Source organism: Pistacia vera, unplaced genomic scaffold (assembly GCF_008641045.1).
Source record: "Pistacia vera cultivar Batoury unplaced genomic scaffold, PisVer_v2 Contig630, whole genome shotgun sequence".
NCBI lineage: Eukaryota > Viridiplantae > Streptophyta > Magnoliopsida > Sapindales > Anacardiaceae > Pistacia > Pistacia vera.
This window is the reverse complement of record NW_022196480.1, coordinates 39,079-57,377: the sequence shown is the minus strand read 5'-3', so window position 1 is coordinate 57,377 and position 18,299 is coordinate 39,079. Positions and strand designations below refer to the sequence as shown.

The window sequence follows — 18,299 nt, the reverse complement described above, 5'->3', positions numbered from 1 at the left end:
AATCTTGGGAGTCAGAGGGATTCGATATACATAATACAACCTATAAGTAATATTCAAAATAAAACAAATAGAGTAAAATATATATATATATATATATATATATATATATATATAGTTTTCAATTAGGTGGGATTCATTTACTCAAATTGACTCATACTTAAAATCAGTACCTTATGAAAGGCATTAAATTGATACGTTGAATCATATATGTAATATGCAAAAGTGAACACTTGTGTGACATCAAACTTTGAAGATAACAAATGTGGGTCACTCTACATATTTTGATTATAACATCTCCCTTCATGTATCACATAATAATATAAAACCGTCATTATTCTTAAATTACAACTACGGCGATAGTTTTTATTATAAATATCGAATCAAGATCCTCTCTTAAATCTCAAGATGGATAATCAATTAAACTTAAACGAATGATTAACTACATATTTTGTAGTGCATTAATCCAACATACTTTGAATTCATACCCTATGAGAAACTATTAATAAAATATAACGTATCAAAATGTGCTTCTTCAAGGTCAATAACATGAGAGAATCGACAAATTCATCTAGAAAGGCAATAAAATAAAGAAAAGGGAAAAAGAAAACGCGTAGTAAAATGAATGGGATATATTATTCATGGTGATTGATGGCCATTAAAATACTTTATCTGGTTGGCTTCATGTTCGTGTTGATGATAGATAGATAGATGAGGGAAAAGATTTTCCCTTTAGGACGAAGAGAAATTATCAAGTAAATAAATAAATAATTAAACCGCGTGGGTCCTTCATTCCTTCGTTTCATCTTTTTCCTTCGCACACGTTGGCTCTGGTCTATGGTCTCTGGTCTCCTCCCTATCTTTTTTGCTAGTCCCAAAGCTCCTCTTTGTTTAATTGTTTTCCATTGGAGCTCTAAAAGGCGGCTTAGTTTAGCCTTGATTAATGGGTTAATTATTTTAATTTAATTATTATCTTCATTTATTTTAAACATAATTTAATACGTCAAAACTTGACATGAAGTAAACGCTTGGGCTAATTATTAAATTTTTATTATTTTTCAACCAACATGTAACACATTATTTGACCTTAAATTAATAAAAACAAGAGACATGAAGTCAATATTTATTTGTTTACATTAGACTGCGACTATTGTGGTCCTATTAATTAATGAGTAAACGACATGCATGTTCTCACCCAAGGTTTATTGAAAACACAAGTTTCCATCCCATTTTTATAAATTCTACATTCTCATCCTTAAGTTAATCAAAAATCATTTAATATAACGGTTAAAAGGTATTTATGTTTTTTTACCAAAATTTTCTAACAACCCAATCCATCCTCAACTCCACTGCCACTACCACCGCCACCAACCCAACACCATCCCTTTGCCGCCTCAAACACCATCTCCTAGCCACCACAAAACCCCAAACCATCTCCCAGCTACCAGAAACCCCACACCAGCTCCTAGCCCCCGCAAAACCCACACCATCTCCCAACTGCCACAAAACCCATCTAAGAGACTTTTCGTCTTCCACGGTCGCAGGACATTTCGGCCAACCTTCGGTGCCAACCTGTTGACAAACCTTGCCACCCACATCGTAACCCCAGCACAAGCACCATAACCCCAATCATCATTTAACTTAATGAAACCCAAGGGAAAGGGCCTTCAATCAACGGTGACAAGAAGGTGAACAAGGTCGAGAAATATGGGGGTTTTAGAGAGGGCGGCCCGATCAATTGAATGGCTAGGTGGGGGATGATTTTCGGTGGAGAGGGTGGCCAGAAAAAAGGCTAGGAAGTAGGGCAAAAAACACAAGGTTTGGAATGGGATGGTACAGGGGTAGTTTTGTAATAACATTTGTCGGAGCTCCACAATCACTAATAGAGTCACTTTAAAGGTGAGAATCTGTAATAAATGTAACTAAGGGTGGAAACTTGCTAAGTCACTTATCTTTGGATGGAAACATGTCGTTTGCTCTTAATTAATTAATTAGTTAAATATTTATTTATTTGTTTATATCAGTAAAGAATACCTTGTAACCAACACTTTAATAAAACTAGAGATTAATTTAATTTAATCACATAATTATATTTTTAATTACGGAAACAGGTCGGCAAAAAAAAACACAAAAGGTGACGCAAAAGATGCTGAGATTTTCACCTGAGTGGCAGAGATGTAATTTTTTCAATGATAGAGGTCATTTAATAATAAAGTTTGACTGTGATAAATATATTAAGGTACTTAGTGGCATCATCAGCTTATGCCTTATCGTATACTTGAAACCAAACTAAAAGACATGGATATTCGCAGATCTTTGTCTTAGTTTTGAACTTTGAATCCTAATCAAACACTAAATCTTAAAGACGAGGAGTTTCAACACAAGGTCAGCTAAAACCCCTTTGATTTTCTCTTCATTTCATCATGATTTTCGCCTCTGATTTTAGAGACGACTCTTGTGAGTTTTTACATGTTTCATGGTTTTTTCCTTCTTCAGTTTGTCTGTGTTTTGGTGATTGATTATGTGGTTTTTTTAAGAAAAAAAAAATTGATCTTTCTACTTGTTTAATGAAGCTTTCTTTGTAATTTGTTTGGTATGATGTTGTGAAGGGGATGCTTGTTTCAGGATCTCTGTTTCACTTGCTTGCCAGTTTTGGGAACTTTTTGATTCAATATATTTGAAGTCATGAATGATTTCTGTTGAAATTTTCTCCTTTTTATGAATTTACAGTTGGGGGGAAGAGTGATAAGAACTTGCTTTTCACTCTCAATAAGAGGATGGGAGAAGTTCTTGATTTTACAAATGAAAATTTTCTCTGTTGAATTTCCCTTTTTCAGAGCTTGTAAACCATCATGGAACTTTTTTTGCTTCTTTTTTCTTTTTTCTTTTTAACGTTGTCTAGTATTTTAGGTTGATACTTTGGGAAGATATTCTGAAATGTTTTTTTCATCTTTAACTGTTTCATTTCTTTGGGTACAATAGTTGGGCCATATTCCCTTACTGGCCCGGTAATGGTACTGAACCAATTTCTTCCTTTAGATCATGGGCAAATCTACCTTGTTCAAAACTTAACAATGATCAAATGGTAGAAACTGGCCTGGTAACTTTACCGTGCCAGTAACATGATAATCGTCCTTGTTAGATGGTAGTTCAGGAAATGAATTTTAGGTGCAGGACTGCACTACCAAACCAATTAATTAGGCTCTAAGTTAGGTGGGAGTTGTGGGGATTTTCGTCATAAGATTTTTAATAGCTTGTTAGCACTCCTGCAAGTTAATCTGCATGTTTTGTGATCTGTACTTGTGCTAGAACACTCTAATTGAGTTGAGAAATCATGTCTATTGAGTAAATTTCAGAGTCCAAAACATATTTTTCAGCTATTTGCAATTTTTTTTTTTTTACTTTTTTCTTTCCGTTTTCATCCCTTTCCTCGGAACGGCATATGTTTGGACCAGGATGCCTCGAGTTTTATGTTTGATTCACCTTAGACAGAACAAAAGGGGTTTTGTATTTGGAGCTAAGAATTTGGTTTTTTGTTTCTCATGACTTGCATCCTTTTCGTGTCTGCCAATTTGTTCTACAGATTGTCTTTCCTTTTGTATGATAATTGATTTAACCTTTCCTGCAGAATATGTCAGTTTGTTGATATATTATCTACACCGAGCAGTATTTTGTATGTGTCAAGTGATGATGGAAACATTATGTAGAGTAACCAAGGTTTGAGAAAACTGTTGCCTGAACTTTCCTGGTTTGCTTCGGGCCACAGTCTCCTTTTGTTGTTCTAGATCAAAGAATTAGCCTTATACAATGCAAACATCTCAGAAACATGAAATTTCAGATGGGAGGCAGAAGTTTTTTGACCAGCCTGTGCAAGAGGTAGCCTCATTTGATTGGCCTCCCTTTCAGAATATAGACCACAGCTTATGCTCTGACGATAGCAGTGAAGGAGCGCACCTTTCAGTGGAGACTTTTGATCAATACTGCAACCTTGAATCATCCTCTGGAACAGGCGGTTATCCTGCTGTTAATTCTCCATCTACCGCCAGTTTTTCGCCTCAGAAGAGCCCAGGTTCACGGCTAAACTCTCAGTCATGCCCGTCAGACCTCAATCATTCACCTGAGAATACTAGCCAGTCACCAGTAAACGGGTCTTGTGTTATAGACGATGAGAATGACCTGAAGCACAAGATAAGGGAACTAGAAAGTGCTATGCTTGGGCCTGATTCAGATAACCTTGAGGTATACAACAACACCAGTCCAAGTGGAGACCAAATCTTATCGGAGTCAGAGAAGTGGAACCACGTGGTTGAGATGTTGTCCAGAGGAGACTTAAAAGAGGTGCTTTGCACTTGTGCAAAGGCTATAGAGAATAATGATATGTATACAACTGAATGTTTGATGACAGGATTACGCCAGATGGTGTCTGTTTCTGGTGAGCCTGTCCAACGTTTAGGAGCTTACATGTTGGAGGGGCTTGTTGCAAGGTTAGCCTCCACAGGAAGTTGTATCTACAAAGCCCTGAGATGCAAAGAGCCTGCTAGTGCTGAACTTTTCTCATACATGCACTTACTGTACGAAATCTGCCCATACTTCAAGTTTGGATATATGTCAGCAAATGGAGCAATTGCTGAAGCCATGAAGGATGAAAGTAGAGTCCACATAATTGATTTTCAAATTGCACAAGGCACCCAGTGGATCATACTTATTATTGCTCTTGCTTCTAGGCCAGGAGGGCCTCCAAAGGTTCGAATTACAGGCATTGATGATACCACATCAGCTTATGCCAGGGGAGGAGGACTTGAAATTGTGGGCCAAAGACTGTCGAAGTTGGCAGAGGCATACAAGGTACCTTTCGAGTTCCAAGCTGCTGCAATGTCTGGCTCTGATGTCCAACTTGAAAACCTCGGAGTTCGACCTGGTGAAGCTATTGCTGTGAATTTTGCATTGATGCTACACCACATGCCAGATGAAAGTGTGAGCACCCAGAATCATCGAGACAGACTCCTGAGGTTGGTGAAGAGCTTGTCTCCTAAGGTGGTCACTCTTGTTGAACAAGAAGCCAATACAAATACTGCCCCATTTTTCAATCGTTTCCTTGAGACAATGAATCATTACGCGGCTATCTTCGAATCAGTTGATGTTGCTCTACCAAGAGATCACAAGGATCGAATCAATGTTGAGCAGCACTGCCTGGCCCGGGAGATTGTCAACATTATAGCATGCGAAGGACCTGAAAGAGTGGAACGTCATGAGCTTCTAGGCAAGTGGAGATACCGTTTCCTAATGGCGGGGTTTACACCCTATACATTAAGTCCTGTTGTGAACGCAACTATCAAATCTCTGCTGGAGAGTTACAACGACAAGTACACACTCGAAGAAAGGGATGGTGCACTCTTTCTCGGCTGGAAAAACCAAGCTATAATCACTTCTTGTGCATGGAGCTGATAGGCCACTAATTATTGATGCATATTCATAGTTCTCTGGCTTGTGACTTTGAGGTAGAACTTTAGAACATGTTATTTGTAGTCTTAATAGCCTTATGTTGTTGTATGATTATGGTTTTCTTTTTGTTTAATAACTAAGCTTCCCAACCGTCCAACACTCTATAAAGGCCTGCTGCCTTCGAAAATCTACATTTTGTAGTCTTAATAACCTTATGTTGTTGTATGATTATGCAACAATTGTTTTCTGCAAAACAATGTGTTCTTTTATACACATTAACAGAACAAACTTTGTTAAAAAATAAGTAAAACAAATAGTAAAACTATACCAATTCTAAACAGAAAAAACACTTTCTAAAAACACTACAAAAACTAAAGCTACAGTCAAGTAAAGACTACGACAAAGCAGGGAAGTACAGCACAGGCATTGGTAACAATCAAATTGTCAGAGTTGGAATCCAGTCCTCTACTTCTGAATGAATCACACTTTTCAGGTATTTTATCAGCCTCATTAGCAACTCTCCCAGCAATTGTCCTGCAAACTATGACAGCCCTTTTGATATTCTTCAACTTTGTCAAGGCAATCATATTAATGTCACACAATTCCTCACTACTTGAACTCATTCGGATCCCATTCTTCTTGAGGTATTCTGTATCAAAGTTATACTGAATGATTCTGCATACACGGCAGAAAGGATCTTTGCAAAGATCAGAGACTCGTGTTAACCTTTCACTGCAGGTAATCACTGTGCCATAGAATCGTAACAGCTCGTTTCCATCTACCGTGCTTCTTGGATGTCCTGTGTACTGCACATAAGCTTTCTTCTTTACCTTCTCTCTATACTTCTCAAACCTTTCAAGAGTTTCGACCCGGTGTTTCACTTTGAGCACCGTTTCGATTTTCCTTAATGGCTTTGAAGGATCCATTAGTGCTTTCAGGAAGATGGTCTCAATAATGTTTCTTGATAGATCTCCAATGTTGATATCTGCATAAAGATGGCGAGTTAACGGTAAACTGAAAACAGAATTTCATGTAATGATACAGAAGATTTGAAGTGTTGAAGCACCCAAGCAAGTAAATGATAGCAAAGACTTACTGTAAAACTGAGTTCTTGGATAGTTCAACTTGAAAAGAACTTCAGGTACAGGTTCAGGTACAGGTATAGGATTTCTCATTTCATGTAGCTGATTGTACTGCCAGTTCTCTTTTCCAAACCTACTGCGACTCCTTGTCTTGCTGCATTTTTGTTGCCTTTTAACCACATCATTCAGTTTAGTTCTACACTTCACATTCTCTTTCAAAGATACCCACATGGCCTGCATCTTCCTCTCTCTCTCTCTCTCTCTCTCTCTGTTCTCTATATCACTGTTGAATTCTCCAAAAACTTTGAGCTCAAACACAAGATACGGTTCAACAATGTAGAGTGGATGCTTTTCTAGGTGCTTTACTGATAGAGTATGCACAAAACTCTTTTCAGAATATTCTGTATTGTTCGGTTAAAACTCAAAATGAGTTTTGAGTAATTAAATAAGTTGTTCTTCAAGTTAAGTTTACAGATACACCGCTTTATCAATCTATCAACGTAAAATTTAAGAACTCATGACTTAAAACTTGTAATATTTACTTTTACAGTACTGCATAATAACTAAGGATAAAAGATAGATTAACAAACGCTTGAGTGAAATAAAACGTAGTCTCTTTTTCATCTCTATTAGGAAAAATAACAAAAAGAAAATTTTTTTTTTTTCAATTTCTGGACATGGAGACATATTTGTGTGTACTTGTTGAAGAGTAAGTTAAGCTAAGGTCTTGGTGGAGAAATGAGGCACAACGTGGCTGAATGTGTTTACAAATCCCTGTTGAAGTGAAAGACAAAAGGGTTAATTTTAAGGCTTTATGGGCATTTGTAGTTTACTTACAGAGCAATAAAGATGGTAGTAGCAGTAAGCAGGCACAAAAACCTACACGTTTTTGTTTATTCGCTACAAGATAGCAAGGGAAGAGATTCAAATATTTACAGACCGTGGCCCACCTTATTTATGAAGCTTGTTGGATCTTCCATTTTGGCTCACTTCGTATCAATGTTCTTTTGCATCCATTCAAAATATAAAAGAAATTATTGAAATATTTTTAAAACAAAGGTGTTTATGTGAGATTTTTGTGAAAAATTCTGTTTTTTTTTTTTTTTTTTTTTTTTTATAAACCGGGATACCTCAAATAATCCCGAGACTCTGAACTACGATCAGTAAGAGCTCGGTGGTTATCCCTATGAGGACTGATGAGAGACTCAAACTCAAAACTTTTTGAGTAATACACCAAAAATTCTTATCGAACCACTCGACTACTCAAAGAATTGAAAATTCGTTTCCTTGTATCTAAACTCTAAATAAAATACCAGTAATCTTTCTTCTCAAATTACTAAAGCAAAAAAAAAAATATCAAGATTTTGTAACTTTTACCTTACATATAATCGTAACCCTAAATTATAAATAAAAGATAAACAATCTTTCTTCTCGAAACCATTGAAGAGAGAAGAATCTATCAAGTATTTTAGAAAATACTCTTACCTTAGATCTAAACCCTAACCCTAAATCCTTACGCGGTTTTTTTTTTCCGAATTTGCCATGATTAAAGAAAGATATACCACCCACAATAGTAAGAAAATTGGTTGAAATCCAATTTCTAATTGAAAATATAAAGACAATAAAGATGTTACAAATACCCAATGCATCTAGATGGTTTTAAGAACATGGAATTATTTGTTTTGATAATTTGAGGATTATGTGTGGAAGAGCAGCCTTGTATGTGAATAGCTGTTTACCAAGTTGCTTAGATGCACCAGAACACAAAAGTGTTTATGGATCCCAGAGAGGAAGGCTTATTATGGCCTTTTGTCCTTGTCCCCTAACAAAACAACAAAGTAATTTGAAATCAACCATCTAAATTCTTCCCCCCTCTTTTTTCACCTCAAACTGCTATCTCATCTCAAGCTGAAGCAAATAGCAAATGAAACACAGACTTAAAACATTCAAAGTCACAAATACTTCCTCAAAAGAACACATTTTCTTACAAATTCCATTTCAAGAACTGTTTTACAATACTGTTTTTCTTTTAAGAAAAATAAAACCCGTATCAGTTTCACATTTGTACAAAGCATTGAGCTCTGAGAAGTTAATACAACTGTAATAATTATAAATACTGAAGGCATTTTGCAGATGTGGCAGTTAACAAAACACTATCATCATCATAGACAACTATCACATATAGAACAATCTACTTTCAAACAGGATTCTACCCCTTTTTTTTTTTATCTTACCAGCTGAAAGGAAGAAAAGGAAATAAACCAGAGCAATTTTTTTTTTTTTTTTTTTCATCACGTCATGAGAAGAAATCGGGACCCGTTAGTATTCTTCCAATGTTTTGAGGATATGGGTAAGAAGAATGATTCAATTGTGGAATGTCCATTCTACGGCCATCAATGGGATTTTCTCTTGATCCATACTGGTTCATGCCACCGTTTAAGACACCATAATATGTTGTGACTGGGTTTGCTTGAATTATTTTATAATTGGAACTGCTAGCATGAGGTTGGCCTTGGGCAAGTTCAGAATGCAGTGCCTGTGACTGCTCAATTGATCTATTCTCAGCAGCAGAACTGATCCCAACCCCAAGGTCAAGGCTAATTGTGTCACTTTCTTCAGCTACCATCCTCAACGGTCCAGCCCCAGCTGGTGGTCCAGCAGTGTCATGGCTACTAGTTCTTGCCGTAGGTACATCATGATTGTGCTTCCCCTCATAAGTTGTTATAACCGCTTTTGGATCATGTGATGCCCTCTCCACATGTTTTCTAACTGGGCATCCCGCATTTGTGCACTTGTAGTAACTCCTGCATACGATCGTAAGCATAATGCAGGTGAAAAATACTTACAGCCAGAACATCAACCAATGCACATGAACCACTAGTACATCCATTTGAATTACATATATTATCAATAATCAGAATCCAAAATTTCCACATTAAGTTAAATTATGGACAGCAACTAAACAGAATTTGAACGTTGTGCATAAGTGTGACTTGATGTACTAAAAAACTTGGTTATATTTTAAGTCCATCCTCATCAACCATGAAACAGATCCAATTAACTAAAGAGAACACACAATTATAATCATCAATCTTGACACATACCTAGGATTAGGATTTCCTCTAACCACTTTCTGCCCATATTTGCGCCACCTATATCCATCATCTAGTATATCAACCTCACTTAGTGTCTGAACAACAACACGTGGTTCCCGGATAGGCTTGACCACTGGAGTGACATCAGCCATCATGGTGTCCATCTTTCTGCTCGATATTTTATAAAACGTCCTGGTTAGAAAAATATGTAGATGTACTAGTCAACGCATATGAGCATATACTGAACTATAATACCTCCTCTTCGAAAATGGATCATCATCATCACCCTCGGCCCCTTCTGCACCATCATCATTTGTGGCTGCAGGCGACAGATCAGATACACCATTTGGCTCCATGGTCTGAGACATCTGACCATACATGCCAGGTGACTTGTCTAATATGCCAAATACAGAACGAAATGGAAAAGACACATCAGTCTACACATAAAATAACAACAGATACAAATCACTTTGAAACTTATTTTCTCACCATCTCGACCAGTTAGGGACGAAGGCTTGTCAGATCTTTCATCTTGGATGGACATGATGGTACCAGCAGAATATCGACGGCTTGGTAGAGGTTTAGGATGATCATGAGTTCCCTTGTATATTATCTCTGTTATCTGTCCATCATGAGAACGCTCAAATAGCTTTTTCACTTCACAATTAGGATGTGTACATTTGTAATAACTGCGTGGGAATTCACTTCCTTTAACATGCTTTTGACCATATTTACGCCAATTATATCCATCATCTGATGACATAGAAGACCCACTTCCTTTATGGTCAGCATGAGTTGCCTGGATCACAGTACTTGGGTTCCCTATCTGCTTTAGATCATCTGCATCAACTTCGAGAGGCACTGTAGCCCCTGAAGTACCCATCTGAATGGGTGCTGATAGACTCAACTCATTTGATGAGACGGCCATCTCACTTTTAATGGTAGGTGAAGCAAGAGACAGATTTTGGCACTGACCTTCTGTTTGCATATATTGTTCACTTCTTTGGCGGTTAAGATCTGCAGGAACCTTGAAATAGATGAAAGACTTATAATCATTACCACAGTATTCAATACTTGTGAATGGTATACTGAAAAAAATATGCACATCAGTCTCTTTCATTAAGATTCAGATAGAGAAAAGAAGGCAGTTCAGGTCAAAAGGCTGCTTCATCTATCCTATTGCATCCTTCAACTAATATTATCAGAAAAGATTCATACAAATGTACTTGCAGCACCAGGAAAAACATACAACTATAAATAGAAAATCACACTAGATATTTGTTAAATAATTCTTGTACTAGACCAAACAAATAAGCAATGAGCACCACTATAAATTATTATGGATAATGTTAGCCACTAAAGTAGAACAACATTAAAGGCTTGAAACTATATATATCTTTGAAACATCAAATCTGTAGGCAGATTAAAAAAGAATCCAAGTTTACTTCGTTGACTAGTCAATTATCTACACCTAAACAAGAAATATTGAAATTTTATTTACAATTCCATTCATAGGAGGTTAATATAAACATAAGTAAATCATTAGGCCATACCATATTTAATCTAGAATTGGGTCTAAACTCAAAACAGTTGGATTCTCTTTCGTTTGACGTATTTGAACAAACTGTTGTAGCCAAATATGTACTGGAACCAGCAGTTGCATGCAGTGTCTGGGGCTTAAAAAGTGAACCAGTTGTTGGGGAAGGTTCGGCCTACAAGACCCAAAAAAAAAAGAAAAAAAAAGGCAAATAGAATTAACTTTCAAAGCTTCTTCGTTCAAAAACTAATTAAGAGAGAAAAACATCAAAGTTGAAAATGAAAATACAGGAAATTTGCATCATCCCTGCAAGCCCCAGACACAGGATCAGCCAGCAATTCAGATATGATATTAATATGACGGGTTCACATCAATCTGCAAAGAGGAAACTGCTAGCACATATCCAGATAAGCTCTAATCAACACCAATAAATACTTAAAGCAAACTCACCCGATCATCCAAGATAAACATACTAACTCTGGCAAGTCTATATAATACAAAAGGAATTCAAGTGACAGCAAAGAGAGATTCTAAAGGAAACCCCTAGACAAGAGCAAAGTAAAATTCATGTGTTCATAATCCACATATTTCTGATTACCTAGCGACATAGAAAACTACTCATGCTTTGCTGTACGAATCTTCTCTCCAACATCTCATCTCTATCTGAGGTCACATCTCAAATAAATCTTACGCAATCACATATCTCCTCTTTGCCTTGACCCATATGCTTCCTAGCACAACCTAGCCTACTCTTTCTTATTGTCATCACAGCAAATTTAACAAGTGTAATATAATCCACTCCTCGTCACCAAAGGCATTTATTCCATATTCGACATACAAAATGGAAATGTTCTTCGTACAACCGACAACAATGTTAAATGAAAAACAAAAAGGCCAACCAGCTCCACCAACAAAAGGGAAGATTCATCATTATGTGAAAAAACAAAACTGGGCATTATAAAAGGAAAAAGTTTAAGAATTTTAAACCAAAAGCCATATTCCGCACAACACTCCACCTGGAAATCAACGAGCCAACACAAAGAGTATTGTAATAGAAAGCATCAGAATCTTATTAAGGTCCAAACATGAGCAGACCCATATGTAATATCTAATCGTTGAGACACATAACCAACCAAATATTATAAAACAAACTTCGAATTTCTACCGAAAAAATGAGCATCTTCTAGCTCACAATTAAATCCAACTCACATCACCCAAGTCTACAAAATTCTCCACTAAACCCACACTACTACATCAATATACCTTTTACAAGTAAAACTTCCACAAACTTGACACGAAGCCAAATGTTAGACCGTCCTTTTTGTCACTATCAAATCTTAGTAACAGTAGCAATAAATACAAAATCAAAAATCAAAATTTTGAATCTCAAAATTTGGTAAAATTCTTCACTTCATTAATAGTCTAATATCCCAAAAAGGAAGTGAAGGCCTTGTTTGGCTGACTTTAATCTGTATCACCAAAACAGATCTTAAACTAAAGGAGAAAAAGCATTTCCACTATTCAATTAGCAACCAAACCAAACAACAGCTAAGCTAAAAGACAAAATTCCATTTTCCTCTACTTTCTCCCATTTTCCCGCACTTTCATGCACTTTCTCAGCAACCAAACACCAACTAAGCATCTAAAAGACCTCATCTCTCAACTTCCATCATTCTCCTCCCCGAAATTACCAAACCCTAACCTTAAAAAAAATCCCCACTTTCTCTACTCAGAAACCAAACAGAATCAAAACCCAAAACCAAAATCCCACAAAACACTAAACACAAAAACAAACCTTGACATTAGAGAGAAGAACCGGGGACTCCAGAAACGATGTCGGGGAGAGACCAGGAGGGATCGTAATGCAGGGCGAGCGCGAGATCGGTAGCTTGGCAGGGGACATGAGCTTGTACCTAGCTCCAACACCTGCGGAGGTGGTGTCAACGGTGGAACCGACACGTGGCGGATCGGCCGTGTCCATAACAGCGTCGTACCGTCCCAGTCGAACCTCAGTCGCCTCCATTAAAGAAAAAATTAAATGAAAATAAAATTAAAAAAGTGTGCGTCTCTGATGTGTGTGAGCGAGAGAGAGAGAGAGAGAGAGTTAAAAGCGAGTTAAGTAGTGAGTCAAGAGAAGGAGAGAGGGGTAGTTTTGTAATTTCACGAAAGTGTTTTTCCTGTTTTCATTGTTTTTGTTTTGCGAGAGTGTGTGTGCGCGACGGTGTGTAAGTTTAGAGGTAAGAAGAGAAGGGGAGTTAACTACATTGTGGTCCCCTTATATATGGATAATTTTTAAAGTCCAGAAAAATCTCAAAATAACACTTAGGTCTTATTATTAGTTGACAACCATTCAAAGAATTTTTTAAAAGTAAATACCAATTTTTATTTTCTTTTAATTATTATTCAAAATTTTAATAGAATAATCAGTTAACGTCTTAATGATCATTTTTCTCTATACAAAGTCATCCATATAAAGTGATCTAGTAGTACTCTACGTGCATTTATAACTGGATTTTTTTATATTAATTCATCCAATCTATTCTAACATATCACTTTTTATGAAAGATTTTAAATAGTCTTTGTAAGTATAATACGATTATGTTAATTATTAATGTCATTTATACGAGAAAAGATTAGAAGTATTTTAAATTTTACAAACTGAATTTCCTCTAATAAGTGGATTAAATAGATGAATCATCCATCTCTATTCAGTGGGCATGGTTGGTTATTGGCAAAAACTATTTAAACATACAGGACTTAACTGATACTTATAGAATCTGAGAGACCAAAATGAATTTCACTCAAGAGAAGGGGGAGGGAGAGGAATACTATGGTAATTTGAGGGGGGGAAGTGTTTTTTGTATTGTATGTTTTTGGAAAGTGAGAGTTTGTGTGTGTGAGTGAAGGTTGTCAGAGAAAGAGAGTTGTAACATGTAGAAGTTGACTTGTTACATTGGATCTGGTCATGGTGCCATTGAATTGTCATTTTTCTTGTTTTTCATGTTGTTTGTTTTTGTTTTCACTTTACCATTTTCCTCTTCTTTTTTTCTTACTTTTACTATTAAATTCCCTGATTATGATTTACGTGGATAAACGGGTTTAGATAGAACTCATTTCTAAAAGATAACTTAAATAACAATCCACTAAATTGACGGTATGTGATAAATACAATTTTTAACACCCTCTCTCAAGTTTAACGTGCACGATCCAAACTCGACTGGACCTACTATCACCCCAAATAAAAGTAACTCTGATCACCTCACTCCTAAAAACTAACTCAAAATATCATATACGATAACACATCACTTAATGCAGAATGTAACGACCTTATTTCTAATATAATTTCTCATGGGTATTACACTTTTTTTCCTTTTTTTTTTTTTTTTGGACAACAATATCGTTGAATACGATTAGAATATCTAAATAAAATGAATTAGTTATTTTAATTTCAAAAATATGAAATTTTTTATTTTAAGATATGTAACTTATTCAACAGAAAATAATTCCTAATTAAGCTGTTTTTTTAATAAATGCCAACTATGATGATTAAATTATACTAGATTTAGCAAAAATGTTGACCTTGTGTGTTATTAATTGTTATAGCCATAATTTGTTAACAAATTATAAGTAAATGCTACAATTATTGATTCATCATTTCTACTTATAAGTCTAACCATTGATATTATAATTGTTTTGTTTCAGATTGACCTTACAACTATATAATTACAATTGTAATGACTGGGTTTGTAACATTATACATAAATTTTTTATTTTTATTTTTTTATGATAATGCTAATAACACCCATTTATAATTTATTAACATTTTTATCGTGTGATCAATCCGCAAAGTAGGGTTTTATGTCATGTGTCATTCTATATAGGGTTAATTTTATTTGCAAGTTTGTCGTTGTAATAGTATATGAGCTTACTTTTTACTCAAATTATATCGGGTCCATTTGTTTTATTATTTTAGATAGGATTTTAGAAATAATATTGGATAGTTGAATAGGGGAGTATTACGAGGTAAAATTTAAAAATTTATAAAAAAACTCCTAGGTTTGCTAATTTAATTAAACACCCCAACATATTAAATGACAAAAACACCCCCACCACCTGCAGTGCCAGATTCCGGCCACCACCATCATAATCTGGCCGAAAAATTGTGTTACTATACAGAATGGTTGGATCTGTGTCATAACGCGTCGATATGACCTTTTCTGGTCAGATCTACAGCCAAATGTGGCTGTCGACGGTCGAAAAAGGTCAAAGAAGTCCATCTTTGGTCATCAACGACGACCATTTCTTTGGCTATCAGTGAACTACTAACCAGTTCTGGTCGTAGTGTAGGCTATTGTACAGATTTCGACTACCATCGACGGTGGTTACCGTAATTTGGCAAGTATGAGTTGATGAGGGTGTTTTTGTTAATTTTTAAATTTTTTTCTAGGGGTATTTATAAAATTAATAAACTTAAGGGGTTTAAAAGTAATTAAAAAAATATAATAATATTTCTGGAAAAATATGTCAAACAATATTTAGGGAATAGGATTGGGAATATAGGTAGAAATAGGGAGCCAAAGGCACCCATCATTTTTCATTCGTACTTTTGTAAACCGCACTTGTACGTGAAAAAGAAATACAAACATAGAAAACAATACAAAAACAGAGTATGCAGGGTTTGCATCAAGTATCCGACTCACTTTAAAAACCTCTTGTTATTTGTGCTTTTGATTTGTTCATTGATTCAACATCGCATCACGGATGTCATACAATCTCTTGCTTAAATTTCACCGAAAAATCCACATACATGTCGCTGGTGCAAATCTTAACATCAACATTTTTTTTTTTATTAATTAATTTCATTGTATTTGATGTATGTAAAACTGTTCAAACACGTGCCATATACAATTGCTAATGTAACATACTGTATTAACTAATTGTATGTACATAGACTACACTAAAGAAATACTATAAATCTTGATATTACCAATATAGAAAGAATGTGAAAACGTAGGGTGCGTTTGGTTTATTATTTCATACCCTATTCCCAAAATAGTTGTTTTTTTATTATTTAGGAAATACTATTATATTATATTTAATTACTTTTAGTCCCCTTATGTTTATTAATTTAATTAAACACTCCCAGAAAAAAGTTTAAAAATTAACAAAAACACCCCCACCTACCCATAGTTGCCAGATTCTGAATCTATCACAACGACGGCCACCACGACCGGAACTAGTGGGCAATTAGCCGATCTGGCCGTTGTTGACCGATAATGACGACTATATCTTTGGTGGTCGCTGAGAGCCAAATATGGCCATAGATTTGGCTTTTTTCGGCCAGATCTATAGTAGATCTGGCCTGAAAAGGCCAAATCGACTGCGTCGTAACGCCAGATTCCAACCTCTTGACCGTTGTTGACCGACAACGACGACCATATCTTTGATAGTCGTTGACGGCCAAATTTGGCCTTTTACGTTTGTCGACGGCCAAATCTGGCATTTTTCAACCAAATCCGTGGTGGATTAGGCTGGAAAATGCCAGAACGATGCACGACGGGCAAGATTCAATCGGTCTATGTCGTAATGCTAAATTCTGACCAGATTCCAACGGTGGTGACTGGAATCTGGCACTGTGGGTAGGTGGGGGTATTTTTATCATTTTACAAAATTTTTATATATTGGGGTGTTTAGTTAAATTAGTAAACTTATAGGGTTTTTTTTTGTAAATTTTTAAATTTTATCTCATAATAATCACCATATTCAACTATCTAATACTATCTCTAAAATCCTATCTAAAATAATAAACCAAATACACTCATAAATATCCCAATTAATTACAATGATTAAAATATAACCCAATCTTTTTTTTTTTCGTTTTTAATGTAAAGTTTAGAATTGTATCGCAGGTGTCACGTTGATCCGCAATTGAGAGATAAATCTATTTTTAATAATTTCATAATTTCAGTGGGTCAAGTGACCCCACTAAGTATACTTTCACTACGCCCCCGAGCAGACCACATTAACTAATAGTACGTACATTGAATGCACTAAAGAAATACAGTAAATTTTGATATTAATTATGAATATAGAAAGAATGTCAAAGGGTTAAAGTTTTTTTTTTTAAAATATAAAGTCACAAGTTAATGATAGTGATATTATAACCCAATCTCTTTTTTTTCAAATTTTTTTTAATGTAAAGTTTAGAATTGTACCTTAGGTGTCATGTTGATCCACAAAATTGAGAGATGAATCTCATTATTAAGATATTTATATGCAACTTGAATTAAAAATCAAATGACAATCACCACTCGAAAAAGACTTGAATGTCCTCATTATTCTTTTCACAATTATTAGGTCTCTCAACTCAAACTTTACCTCTTCTAGGCAAGCAACACATTGTGAGTTTTTTTCTTAATTATGTCTTCAAATCTTCGTGCATAAATAAACCCCATGAGTGCATTAATTAACCTTTTTTTTTTTTTTTTTACGACCGGGGTGTTCGGACTAGTTTGCTCGTACCTCAACTAATCTGCGAGACCCATTGAACACTCTACAAGCCTAATATTCCAAGATAAACCACAAATTGTGGTAGATGGCCTTAAAGCGGTTTGAACCTAAGAAGTCAAGGAAGGAAACAAATCTTCTTGACCGTCAGACCAACCCGTAAAGGTTAATAATTAACCCTATTTGCACACACTAACTGAGATTAGAGATCAAATTGTTTGCCTTAACAAACAGCCTGCTCCATTCTCTCTCTGCATAATTCTTAAGCAAAATTATGCCCTCCAACAACACCCAAGAGTTCCAAAATCATCAATAGTTCTTCAAGAAACGATGACATATATACATATACATTACAGCCATTCAACCGGCTTCAGGTATGTAAGTTGCTCTCCAAGTTAGTGAGAAATCCACACAAACTGATCACGATTATCAACAGAGGAAAAAGAAAATGATAATGCTCCTGATAGGTATATTTCTGAGCTAGTTGTGAGTAGTAAAATGTACATGAATAGTATAGAAAAGTACACAATATAACCACAAACTAAAACGCAGAAAAGTTTCAACATTATATGAACAAAAGTTTCATAAGTCAATACTCTTGATCCCGCAACTGCATTTGACAAACCAAGTGGAATGAAA

General features: G+C 35.5%; 3 protein-coding genes across 6 annotated transcripts; 1 reads left to right on the top strand and 2 right to left on the bottom strand.

Annotated features, from left to right (window-relative positions):
* Positions 1-2,251: 2,251 nt before the first annotated feature.
* On the top strand, positions 2,252-5,626 carry LOC116111257 (scarecrow-like transcription factor PAT1). 3 transcript variants are annotated; one of them, XR_004125034.1, is made up of 3 exons: positions 2,252-2,382; positions 3,626-3,714; positions 3,836-3,960. XR_004125034.1 is itself a non-coding variant. In XM_031397446.1 (2 exons), the coding sequence occupies exon 2, from the start codon at positions 3,805-3,807 to the stop codon at positions 5,440-5,442; it is 1,638 nt and encodes a 545-aa protein (XP_031253306.1). In that variant the 5' UTR covers positions 2,252-2,382; positions 3,626-3,804; the 3' UTR covers positions 5,443-5,626. The 3 variants fall into 3 exon arrangements, 2 of the variants coding, with proteins under 2 accessions (XP_031253306.1, XP_031253307.1); XM_031397446.1 differs by having other exon boundaries at positions 3,626-5,626; XM_031397447.1 differs by having other exon boundaries at positions 2,258-2,454; positions 3,626-5,626.
* Positions 5,627-5,771: 145 nt separating this feature from the next.
* LOC116111258 lies at positions 5,772-6,988 on the bottom strand. The gene is made up of 2 exons (XM_031397448.1): positions 6,536-6,988; positions 5,772-6,424 (listed from the first exon to the last, which is right to left on the bottom strand). Exons 1-2 carry the CDS (start codon positions 6,759-6,761, stop codon positions 5,823-5,825), a joined length of 828 nt encoding a protein of 275 aa, XP_031253308.1. The 5' UTR covers positions 6,762-6,988; the 3' UTR covers positions 5,772-5,822.
* Positions 6,989-8,489: 1,501 nt separating this feature from the next.
* Positions 8,490-13,367, bottom strand: LOC116111264 (probable WRKY transcription factor 20). 2 transcript variants are annotated; one of them, XM_031397458.1, is made up of 6 exons: positions 12,949-13,367; positions 11,170-11,328; positions 10,106-10,643; positions 9,872-10,010; positions 9,626-9,784; positions 8,490-9,325 (listed from the first exon to the last, which is right to left on the bottom strand). In XM_031397458.1, the coding sequence occupies exons 1-6, from the start codon at positions 13,174-13,176 to the stop codon at positions 8,818-8,820; spliced, it is 1,731 nt and encodes a 576-aa protein (XP_031253318.1). In that variant the 5' UTR covers positions 13,177-13,367; the 3' UTR covers positions 8,490-8,817. The 2 variants fall into 2 exon arrangements, with proteins under 2 accessions (XP_031253318.1, XP_031253319.1); XM_031397459.1 differs by lacking the exon at positions 12,949-13,367 and adding an exon at positions 11,752-12,920.
* Positions 13,368-18,299: the final 4,932 nt, after the last annotated feature.

Coding starts and splice junctions, on each gene's coding strand:
- LOC116111257 (XM_031397446.1), top strand. CDS start 3,805: ATGCAAACATCTCAGAAACATGAAATTTCAGATGGGAGGCAGAAGTTT.
- LOC116111258 (XM_031397448.1), bottom strand. CDS start 6,761: ATGCAGGCCATGTGGGTATCTTTGAAAGAGAATGTGAAGTGTAGAACT. Junction 6,425..6,535: donor TCCAAGAACTCAGTTTTACA/GTAAGTCTTTGC, acceptor ATCTTTATGCAG/ATATCAACATTGGAGATCTA.
- LOC116111264 (XM_031397458.1), bottom strand. CDS start 13,176: ATGGAGGCGACTGAGGTTCGACTGGGACGGTACGACGCTGTTATGGAC. Junction 11,329..12,948: donor TTCTTCTCTCTAATGTCAAG/GTTTGTTTTTGT, acceptor TGGGTCTTGTAG/GCCGAACCTTCCCCAACAAC. Junction 10,011..10,105: donor GTCCCTAACTGGTCGAGATG/GTGAGAAAATAA, acceptor TTGGCATATTAG/ACAAGTCACCTGGCATGTAT.